Source organism: Nothobranchius furzeri, chromosome 4, assembly GCF_043380555.1.
Source record: "Nothobranchius furzeri strain GRZ-AD chromosome 4, NfurGRZ-RIMD1, whole genome shotgun sequence".
NCBI lineage: Eukaryota > Metazoa > Chordata > Actinopteri > Cyprinodontiformes > Nothobranchiidae > Nothobranchius > Nothobranchius furzeri.
In genome coordinates this window covers 55626367-55638674 of record NC_091744.1, presented here as the reverse complement: position 1 = coordinate 55638674, position 12308 = coordinate 55626367, and the positions used below count along the sequence as shown (strand labels likewise).

At 45.0% G+C, this 12308-nt stretch overlaps 1 protein-coding gene across 1 annotated transcript in view; it reads right to left on the bottom strand.

Annotated features, from left to right (window-relative positions):
- Positions 1-1009: 1009 nt before the first annotated feature.
- The window catches only part of glg1a (golgi glycoprotein 1a), a 34445-nt gene continuing 23146 nt past the window's right edge, over positions 1010-12308 (bottom strand). Inside the window, exons 21-25 of the mRNA XM_015976503.3 lie at positions 8380-8481; positions 6599-6706; positions 6357-6477; positions 1530-1636; positions 1010-1405 (exon numbers count right to left, since the gene is read on the bottom strand). Of these exons, the coding sequence (XP_015831989.1) occupies positions 1238-1405; positions 1530-1636; positions 6357-6477; positions 6599-6706; positions 8380-8481 (606 nt within the window). The 3' untranslated portion in view covers positions 1010-1237. The remainder of the gene's footprint in view (positions 1406-1529; positions 1637-6356; positions 6478-6598; positions 6707-8379; positions 8482-12308) is intronic.

Genomic DNA, 12308 nt, shown 5'->3' with positions numbered 1-12308 from the left:
TTTACAAGCAGGGAGGGCAGCACTCATCACAACAGCTTAAATACACAACACAGTTACAGCTATAGTACACATGTACACATACGGTGGGCTGGGGAGGAGAATCCTCACTCACTGCTCTGATGCTTGGAGATCTTTATCGTTGCCCATTTGTTTTACAATAATAGAATATTTCATCAAAAAGATTTTATTTACAATCCAAAATCTAAACAGCGAATCGTTGCCACCAAACCGTCCAGATGCTGATGCTGGAGCTCCATCCTGACACTCTGGCGTTCACATCCACATCAGCTGGAACATTAAAGCTGTTTGGGTAATCGAACCATTCTCCTGCTGCACCCCCACCACCACCCTGTCCATCCCGGAAATGAAGATCGACCACGAGTCTGTCACACACCTCAAGCTCACCTGCCCCCTCCCCCTCCCCGCTGGACGCAAGGTCACTCGAAGTAAAGGCAACTGGAGAACATTCAAATAAAAGAAAGTAACCATTGGAAATCAAATAAATAAGGCTATCATCACACACACACACACACAAAATAATAATATATATATATATTCATAGACACAAAGAAGAAACAAAATGTGCAATGATTCCAGTATCATCGTTACGTCTCCAATAGTCTAACCTGATTACCTTTGTGTCTTGCACCGTGTGTGTGTGTAAGTGTATGTGTGTGTGTGTGTGGTGGGGGGTTGGCTGGCTTGTGACAGCACGTGACAGGCAGTCCCACGGCAAAAAAAAACAAAACAACAAATGTTAGTAAAACAAAAAACAGAACTCTACCAGATTAAGTTAAAATGTAACATTAGTGAAACTAAACGTTTCAGCAAAAAGGAGCAGAAACAAGCGGTGGTCAAGGACAGAACGCACAGGCACACACACACACACACACACACACACAAGCACACACACTCACACACGCACGCACGCACGCACACGCACACACACACACAAACGGAGTTTTCTCAGTAAAGCGATGGCATCTGTACATCAGCCTGTCATCGCGCATTTTCAACCCCAAAGCCTTATAGCACTCAAAACCAAACACCCCCACCCCGACCTTTGACCCCAGAAGCCATGAAAAAGAAATAAAAGTGAAGAATACGAGTGAAGCCCTGGGTCCAACTAGGGGAGTGGACTCTTTAAGATGAGATGAGGGTTGAGGGGAGAATCCAGGACTAACGCTGGGAGGTCATTTATTCTGTGGTAATGTCCTGACCCCAGAGTGGGCGGGGTCTACCTGTCCTTCAGTTCCTGAGTGACCCGTTTGGTGAACCTCCCACAGAACAACCCCATGAGGAAGAGCAGGGTCACAGCGGCACAAATTACAGTCAGGATGTAGTTCTTAGATGGGGATGTCATCACCTGCGAGGCCAGGTCCAAGAAACCCTCGGCAGGAGCCACCTAGAAGTGAGCAGAACCAGGTTTAGAGGCAGGTCTCTCTCAACATAAAACTCTACAAAATAAAAGCCTCATTAAGCACCAGGATCCAGAACCAGGAAGGGTTCTGTCTAACAGCTGCGGGTACCTTGGCAGCGTAGCTCCACATGTCGATGCGGTCCTGAAGTCTCTTCTTGCATTCTGGCTGTAGTCGGACCCGCTTGTCCTGCAGCGCCTCCATCAGACACGACATCTCTGAGGGAAAGCAGCAGGAAATCTGGTCACAATTTAGATTAAAACACGGACATTTACATCTTGGAATAATTAAGGCTGTCGACAGACATAAAAAATGGACAGATTAACTGTGATCTGTAATTAATCTAATTATCTCTTTTAATCTCACCTAGAAACAGCTGAGAAAAGCCCTCATCTTGATGTTTTTTTATTTGAATTCTATTATTTTATTAGACAACAAATGTTTTCTAAAGTTGTTTATTGACGTGAACAGATTCAGTCTCAGCCATTTACACTCTGCTGCGTCGAGACAAGCGCTGCCTGTCTTTACTTTCGACCTGCCAGGTGAACATAGCCGTGCTCTTTTTGCAACTAATCAGAAAACGAACATTAAAGGTAGTGACGTGTCTGATGTCTCGACACTTCGAAGCGTGTCGGGTATCCAGGAAGATCTTTTGTGAAGCGAGTATCGAGGCTTGTGTTGATTACATAAGCAGTGACGTTTGAGGCCTTGTTGGCAGTCCGTACCACATGACCGATTCAAGAACTGGCTCGCCGGTTCACAATGGACTTGGAAAAAAAAAAAAAACAGGGGCACCCCCCCCCGTCACATTGGGCTGTTAGTGACCTCTCTTTTGGACCAGATAGTATATTAAAAGGACAGTTTAAGACAACATTAATAATTTACTTTCTCAGTTTAAAGGTTTACTGTTTTACTTGAATCGTCCACTTGATGGTGCAATAGAGCGAATGAATCATCACGGCGCCTCAAATGCAGAGTCGACCAGTTGGCTGGAAAGCTTCAGCTCATCATGAGGCTTCATCTCACCGTCGTTAATTAAAGATCACTCATTTACAGACCTGTCTTGCGTACAAGGCAGGGTGAGAATTGCACAAGTCATTTTCTACATAAATTTTGTGATTGATAAAGAGAAACTTGATGGAAAAGAGGCACAACTTTAGCAAACTGATGTTGGCGTATGCAAACGAGACGGGGACACTGGCAATGCAGCCGGGGAGATGGTGACATGGCGAATGTAACCCACATCTATAGACTCGGAGACCCTCGCACACAAACACAAAAACAACAGTCAGCCCCACTGCTTATTATGATTGTAATTAATTAACCACATCTAACAAAGGGTTAATAAACGTGTAATTATTCAGTTGTTAGTCTTCAGTTACCAGTTGTGATTAACTAGCCCCGCTGCAGCCTCGGAAACCTCCGTGAGATGATGGAAGAGTTCTGACAGGCAGAGCAATGCCAACAACGGTTCTAAACTAGGGATCCAAGTCAGAGTCATTTGATTTTGATTCTTTGCCGATAGAGTCCCGATCCACCAAGCATTAAAACATAAAGACAATAAGAACGGGAAAACACATACAGGCTTTCCTTTTTTATTATTAGTATTTAGGTATTTATTTCTGTATTTATATCATTTCCTTGGTTTATCTGCCAAAAAACATCACTTGTCTAGGAAGTACATTGATAAAAAAAACATGTTAATATTATGAATATACTTAAAAGTAGCAGAGTTGCTCATATTTCAAATGAGAAACCAAGATGTTTTGCTGTCCGTTGGCGATTTCTCAGCATTTATCTTTCACGGTTGGCAGGCTCCATGTTTTTGTTAGAGATGCCGCTGTGAACTGAACTTTATGCAGACCGAGGATTAGCCGTGCTGACGCCTGAATCATCATGCAGCTGTCTTTTCCAGCCTGCTGAATGCCCAGGAAACACTTATAAGTGGCTATTACACTGTCTTCACTGTGCGGTTTAAAATGCCACCAAAATATGAACATTTCAGCTTTTTTGTGGGGACGCGTTAGCGCTGCGTTAGCCTACCAGCTAACAGAGCTAGCAACAGAATCCCCACCTGCTGTAGCTTGTGTGAGGTAATGGTGATGTTTTCTTCTAAGAAACAAAGAAAACGGATGTAGAGGAACTTGTTGAAATTAAAGCGAGTCATTGTTCCGTTGAAAATCTCTCTCAGGATGGTTTTAAAAAGTCATATTTGTTGTTTTATATGGTTAAATCTGATCTTTTTCACCCGATTTCAAACGTTTGAACATCACACGATCGGGTCCAATTTCCAATCACGTGATCAGAGCATCCCTTTTCTAAAGACAACTAGTGGGAGTTTAAACTGGGCGCTGAACCTGAAGCCAGTGTAGGTAGACCAGTAAAGGTGTATAGACAGTAGGGCTGAAACGATTCCTCGAGTACCTCGAATAATTCGAGTACAAAAAATCCTCGAGTCAAATTCTCTGCCTCGAGGATTCGTTTAATTCATATTTAATTAATTCATGGCTTTGCAGTCGCCCGTGGTCATGTTTCACCCGGACTGAAATAAGTGACGCACATGCCCACTGGACTGAATCGCACACGCGAGTAGGGAATGTAACTTAACTTTATCTTAAGCTATGGCGGACAACGTGGATCCCGGTGGAGTGCGAAAAAGACAGAAAATGTCAAGATGTGGGACCATTTTTCACGTCGTAAGGTGGAAAACGTAGTCCAGTGAAAATACTGTAAAATGGATTTAGCCTACCACAACACCACATCCTCCGTGCTGCAGCACCTGTAAATGTCACTTCTGCAAGCGGACTCGGAGCCTCTACAAGATAATGCTTTTTGGCCTGTATTGCTATATATTCTGCGGACACTGCGACTTTTTCGTTTGTAGCACTCAGTTTCAGCTCACACCGTACGTCTGGTAGCAACACGTCGGACTTAAAATGTGCTAAAAAATAGCATTTTTACACAAAACGTCGGACTTTTTATTGTGTTGTTATTGATATTTTTTGTCCCTCGGGATTGCTGCAGGATTACTGGTATTTATGAGAGGAAAACGAAAGAAAGTAAATAAATGTTTTGTGATCAGTATAATTTGACAAAACCACGGCAAACATGCTTTCTCGACAATCCTTGTTATTGTGTGAGAAAAAAAGTGTTGAAATTAAAACGGACGTGTGTTAATAGGGAAACAGCCGGCGAACTGTTTGCGCATGCGCCGTGAGCGGTTCTGGTTCTGTTTGGGCCGCAGCCGCCCGCAGCGCTACTTCAACAGTTATCCTCTGGCTTGCAGGCTAGCAGATTCTCGCACGAGGGGAAAATTGGCTCAGGTTGTGTACTTATTTTTTGCACAGGCATTTGTTTACTGTGAAGTAAAGTTGGAAGTGCTGAAGTTTTGCAAACTAATTTTGAATAAAACTTGAAGAATAACTGGCAACTGCTTGCTCATTTTAAGAGGTCTTTCATAATTATAACATGCTATTTGATATAATGGTTTACAAACACAAAGGGGTAATTTATTAGAGTACTCGATTAATCGAAAAAAATATTCGATAGAGTACTCGATTACAAAAATATTCGATAGCTGCAGCCCTAATAGACAGAACCTGTGGTCTGTTGGTAAAGACTGACGGAGACCTGAGGATGAGGAATGACAGCGATCCAGGTGAGCAGATGAATTAGTGACTGAAACTCGTTAAATGGATGGAGCTCATCTTGACATAAGAGTTGATTTGTTCATCAAATGCAAAAGCAGATTCAAACATGAGATTATAAATGTTGCGAGCTGATAGTGCTCTGGTATCAGAGGATTTAAGATTGTTCACAAATAGTAATTTCTGTTTCATTTGGTAGATATTTGTCAACAAGAAAGATCAACAAGGACCAAACAGATCAGAACTGTGAAAGGTCATCGTCGTCGTCTTCCTCCACTTATCCGGGTCCGGGTCGCGGGGGCAGCATCCCAACTAGGGAGCTCCAGACTGCCCTCTCCCCGGCCACCTCCACCAGCTCCTCCGGCAGGACCCCAAGGCGTTCCCGGACCAGATTGGAGATGTAACCTCTCCAGCGTGTCCTGGGTCGACCCGGGGGCCTCCTGCCGGCAGGACATGCCCGAAACACCTCCCCAGGGAGGCGTCCAGGAGGCATCCTGACCAGATGCCCAAACCACCTCAACTGACTACTTTCGATCCGGAGGAGCAGCGGTTCTACTCCGAGTCCCTCCCGATTGTCCAAGCTCCTCACCCTATCTCTAAGGCTGAGCCCGGCCACCCTACGGAGGAAACTCATTTCGGCCGCTTGTATCCACGATCTCGTTCTTTCGGTCATTACCCAAAGCTCATGACCATAGGTGAGGATTGGGACGTAGATCGACCGGTAAATCGAGAGCCCGGCTTTCTGGCTCAGCTCCCTCTTCACCACGACAGATCGGCTCAGCGTCCGCATCACTGCAGATGCCGAACCAATCAGCCTGTCGATCTCCCGATCCCTCCTACCCTCACTCGTGAACAAGACCCCGAGATACTTTAACTCCTCCACTTGAGGTAGGACCTCTCTCCCGACCCGGAGTTGGCAAGCCACCCTTTTCCGGTCGAGAACCATGGTCTCAGATTTGGAGGTGCTGATCCTCATCCCAGCCGCTTCACACTCGGCTGCAAACCTACCCAGCAAGAGCTGAAGGTCAGAGCTGGATGAAGCTAGGAGGACCACATCATCTGCAAAAAGCAGAGATGAGATTCTCCTGCCACGAAACTCGACTCACTCCACACCATGGCTGCGCCTAGAAATTCTGTCCATAAAGGTCATGAACAGAACCGGTGAAAGGTCATGTCAGACCAAAAGGTCTCAGCTTTACTGAATCCCCTGTGAAAGGTGGCCAACATGTGTGTGTGTGTGTGTGTGTGTGCGTGCGTGCGTGCGTGCGTGCGTGCGTGCGTGCGTACTCACGCCGCCCTCTGCCAGGCTGGATTGCAGCACAGTGGTGTTTGATGTCCAGAGCACAGGCTGTATGAAGAACTGGGTCAACAAAGATGTCTGCCTTACTCTCCTTCAGCATGTTCAACACCTCCTGCAACAGGGAGGAGGGTGAGGAAGGAGAACTAACATTAGAAGATACACAAGAGGACATTATGAACAAGAGAAGCCTCTTTAGTCAGAAGAACGTGACAAATCAGAAAGAATATACCGACCTTCCTACAGGCTTCGTGTTTGATCTTCAGCAGGTTGATCTTCAGACACTCTTCTACCTGCCCGGTCTGCTCCTGAGCTGCTGCCTCATCCGAACAAAAGTTTGAGATCTGAATGCAGACAGCGTTTACACACTGTGAGCTAGTGCATGGACTGGGGCCCCACCCAGAGTTTGTGGACTAATGCCCGATTTATACTTCTCCATGAGCTCCGCAGCGGAGAGACGCACAGGAAGTATCGGAAAGGTTTTCACAGGCGAACTTCTGCTCAGACAGCAGATTGTTGCAAAGCGAATCCCCGCCAGGACAACAGAGGGCGGAGCGCTATTCTGAGGTATCCTGCCACCATAACACTCATGTATCGTCCACGATAGTGTACTTACTAATGTGTTTATATATTTCAGAGACTTTCGGAGAGCCCTTGACACATAATGGCGTTGCGTCTCTCCGCACCAACACAGATGGAGAAGAATAAATCAGGCCTAAGAAAAAGCCTGAGCAAAATCAAAGCTCTGGCTGCATTGTGTTAAAGGCAACAGAGCTAAACTCTCTCACTATTTATGGAAACACAAACAATTCAATAAGCAATTCTTGTTGTTCATGGCATCAATCCGCCAGCCAAAGCATGACCGGTCCTTGACTACAATGAAAACAAAGAACGAGGTCAGGCATATTTTCTGAGCCATTTTTATGTGAGGTGTGAAACGTTGTGATGGAAGCTAGATGCTTTAGCAAAACCATTCTTTGTATCTGAGAGAATTTGTGAAGTCTGGGTTGTAAAAGAAGGTGGATGTTTGTTTGGTGAGCTAAGGATTGTTTATAAAAGTTATCCGATGCAATCGGTTGAGTCTACAATACCCTTTGTGTAGAGACCCCCAGCAGATCCTGACTGTCAGAAATCGGGGTGGACATCGACCTCAAGGTACCAGGAACCCGCATATTAGCTCTGATACGACCCGTCTGGTCTTGAGAGATCGCTAGGTCACAACAGTAAGTTGGAATGCTCGTTTGCATCCAAGGTTGATGTTTGGCTCTTAAAGAGCAGTTTGATGTCTGTATCAACGTAGCGTGCAGAGGCTTTTGACTGGATGTCAAAAGAGATGGTTTCATAAAAGCTTGTTCCCGAATTGGCCGGTTCGAGAGTCAGCTAGGAAATCGGGAAGTGATTCTTGTTTTACTTAACTCATTGAGGGTTTTACCAAACATCCCTCAGAAAGACACACCTTCTTCAGATACAAAGGTGTTAAACGCTTTGTGAATGAGAATGTTTTAAAACACTTATGTGAAGTGAGTATTACATTAATGGGTATCTTATAGTAATGTGTACGAGTGTAGATATTGATTAACTTGTTAAATCAAACACATACTGATCATACGATCTGAAATGGATCATTGTAAGAGCAATATTCATTTTAAAGCCATCATGGTTAAAGCACAGATTATTCAAACATTTGATTTAAACTTCTTGTTCATTCAACACACATGATTATTTAGATTTTTAAGCTGTAAAGCCATTTATAATTCCAGATCACTTTCCCCAGAGTGAGGAATGCTGAAGTCTGGCTTTACGCAGATTGCCGGACATTTGCAGGAGACCTTGACAATGTTATGTCTTCTTGCATGCAAACAAGCACAGAGCAGAACTTTCTGGATTTAGAGGCCAGATAGATAGTGGGTTTATGTATGTAGATGAAAGGTTATCTTGTGGTTAATTAAGACGGTGAAAATTGACTCTTTGGTACGTTACAGACAGTATCAGAGAGTTAAGGTAGAAGTGTTTGAACCTCTTCTGTGCAGTGCATCTGGAGCTGAGGGTCCAGTCTGTAGTCCAGCGCAGACTCCTGTAAAATGACCCGGATCTGGTCCTCACAGTCAGGAGACAGGCGCTGCAGAAACAAATTAATGACACCATTTCTGCTGCTTCATGGGCTGAAACATTTAAATTATCCATCATATTTAGAATTATTCTTCAGCCGATATGCACAGTTAGAATATTCTGATCATGCATGTAAGGATTAGACTAATTCAATGCATTGGTATCTCAAATATTGTAAGTAGCTGAGGGTAGGGCTGCAACAAACGATTATTTGGATAATCGATTAATCGGATGGGGTCTCGACACGATTAGTCGATTAATCGGATTACATAGGGACATTTTTAAAAACTGCTAGGGAAACGTTATTTTTCTCCTTCCCTCACTTTATTAAACACAACATTATTAGAAAACAGTTCAATAGCAGAAAAACAACATGCCATCACCTAAATTGTCTTATAAGGTGTATAGACAGAGACCCTAAGCTACATCTATCTGTGACCTAAAATGCTTGGTCCAAGTTAAACAGCTTAAAGAGCAAGTCAACCCCTACCAGAGTCCAACTCCACTCCCGCTTCATGTTTGAAAAATGCAACACATGCTGTTGCCTGGCAGACCGAGAGGGCGGAGCCGCTAACAAATACACACACACTCAGGCTCACGACAGCATTGTGACATCATAATGTAACAGTTTACATCATAGCATACTTCTTAGCCAATAGCGGTGGCAGATTTAAATTAAAATACAGTGCAGAGTTTTTACCTGACAACGGCACAACACTGCCAGTTTTAGGCAGAATATTTAAATTTTAACTAAGATGCACTGAAGTGCCAAATTATTGACGACACGTGTCTGTAGCATGATTAGACACTCGTTTATTTAGTCTATCAGCAAAAAAAAGTATTTGGGGGTGACTTGCTCTTTAAGGGCAATTCTCATCTGTTTTGTTTGATCTCATCTGTAGATATTTATTATAATTGGGGATGTCAAACAACTAATTTTTAAATGTAATTAAACATAGGCTGTGAATTAATCAAAATTAATCACTATTTCCAAAAATGACTGAAAAATACCAAATAAAACAAAAGTAAATGAATGCCATCCTCCTTGTGATGATGCCCTGGGCAACTGCCATAAAGTCACATCAAGAAATGCTGCTGATCATCCCAATGATCCCAAATAGACTCACATTAGGCCACATGAAAGCAACTGAACCCAAAAATATATTAACCAGTATATTACTGCACTCTCACACAACACGCCTGCAGCAACAGTTAGGACTCCTCCCTCCCTTTTAAAAGCGTTTTCGCTTCTGAGGACATTGTGGTTGTAAAGCCACAAGTTAGTAGTCTGGCCCCGGTGTGATCAACCAGTTTCTGCGGGAATGTGACGGCGGAACCGGTTCGCAGCGGCGCGAGTCGTCGCCCCCCCCCCCCCCCCCCCCCCCCGCGCATATCTAATAGCGTCGCGCTTACAATTTTAAAGACTTTTTTTTACGAGCTTAGGGCATGTCTAGCCTGTGTAATAATCCGGGGCTTGGGTGAATCACTTTTGAAAAGTTTTTAACTTACCCGGACACCGAGCTCTCTCCTTCCTCGCTGATGATTCTGACATGCTTGCGTTTAAGACGCTGCATCATCACCGTAGTATCCCCGTGCCATGCTAAGTCTGACCTACAAACGTTGCATGTCTTCGCCTGATTTAACTGAAAATGCTCCCAAACTTTAGAAGTTTTTACTTTTTGGGGGTCTCGCTGCTTCTGCCATGTTCCTCTTACAAACACCTGCTGGCTCTCCACCGGTCTGTGCGCAACGGCGGGCGGGAGGGGAGGGGGCTTTTGGAAGAGTTGCGCAACACAACGAATCGATGACGCAATTCGTTGCCAACGCTTTTAGTAATCGATTTTCATCGAATTTATCGATTCGTTGTTGCAGCCCTAGCTGAGGGTAAAACATTTTATAATGAAGAAATATCTTATGTTGCAAAAAAACCTCAAAAATCATGTAAAGCACCAGGACACCTAGAGAGAATGTTAGCAGCAGCCAGGCAAAAATAGTCTTAAAGAGTTGAGCAATGGAGAATGTAAAGAACTAACCCTAACCATAGCAAACTGGCTGTGAAACAGCAGTAACACAATGGTGAAACGGTGGCAACACAATGGTGAAACGGCAGCAACACGGTGGTGAAACGGTAGCAACACGGTGGTGAAACGGTAGCAACACGGTGGTGAAACGGTAGCAACACGGTGGTGAAACGGTAGCAACACGGTGGTGAAACGGTAGCAACACGGTGATGAAACGGTAGCAACACGGTGGTGAAACGGTAGCAACACGGTGGTGAAACAGTAGCAACACAGTGGTGAAACGGTAGCAACAAGGTGGTGAAACGGTAGCAACAAGGTGGTGAAACGGAAGCAACACGGTGGTGAAACGGTAGCAACACGGTGTTGAAACGGTAGAAAAACGGTGTTGAAACGGTAGCAACACGGTGGTGAAACAGTAGCAACACGGTGGTGAAACAGTAGCAACACGGTGGTGAAACAGTAGCAACACGGTGGTGAAACAGTAGCAACACGGTGGTGAAACAGTAGCAACACGGTGGTGAAACAGTAGCAACACGGTGGTGAAACAGTAACAACACGGTGGTGAAACAGTAGCAACACGGTGGTGAAACAGTAGCAACACGGTGGTGAAACAGTAGAAAAACGGTGGTGAAACAGTAGCAACACAGTGGTGAAACAGTAGCAACACAGTGGTGAAACAGTAGCAACACGGTGGTGAAACAGTAGCAACACGGTGGTGAAACAGTAGCAACACAGTGGTGAAACAGTAGCAACACAGTGGTGAAACAGTAGCAACACGGTGGTGAAACAGTAGCAACACAGTGGTGAAACAGTAGCAACACGGTGGTGAAACAGTAGCAACACGGTGGTGAAACAGTAGCAACACGGTGGTGAAACAGTAGAAAAACGGTGGTGAAACAGTAGCAACACGGTGGTGAAACGGTAGCAACACGGTGGTGAAACGGTAGCAACACGGTGGTGAAACGGTAGCAACACGGTGGTGAAACGGTAGCAACACGGTGGTGAAACGGTAGCAACACGGTGGTGAAACAGTAGCAACACGGTGGTGAAACAGTAGAAAAACGGTGGTGAAACAGTAGCAACACGGTGGTGAAACAGTAGCAACACGGTGGTGAAACAGTAGAAAAACGGTGGTGAAACAGTAGCAACACGGTGGTGAAACGGCAGCAACACGGTGGTGAAACAGTAGCAACACGGGTAGAAAAACGGTGGTGAAACGGTAGCAACACGGTGGTGAAACGGTAGCAACACGGTGGTGAAACGGTAGCAACACGGTGGTGAAACGGTACCAACACGGTGGTGAAACGGTACCAACACGGTGGTGAAACGGTACCAACACGGTGGTGAAACGGTAGCAACACGGTGGTGAAACAGTAGCAACACGGTGGTGAAACAGTAGCAACACGGTGGTGAAACAGTAGCAACACGGTGGTGAAACAGTAGCAACACGGTGGTGAAACAGTAGCAACACGGTGGTGAAACAGTAGCAACACGGAGGTGAAACAATAGCAACACGGTGGTGAAACAATAGAAAAACGGTGGTGAAACGGTAGAAAAACGGTGGTGAAACGGTAGCAACACGGTGGTGAAACGGTAGCAACACGGTGGTGAAACGGTAGCAACACGGTGGTGAAACGGTAGCAACACGGTGGTGAAACGGTAGCAACACGGTGGTGAAACGGTAGCAACACGGTGTTGAAACGGTAGAAAAACGGTGGTGAAACGGTAGCAACACGGTGGTGAAACGGTAGCAACACGGTGGTGAAACGGTAGCAACACGGTGGTGAAACAGTAGCAACACGGTGGTGAAACAGTA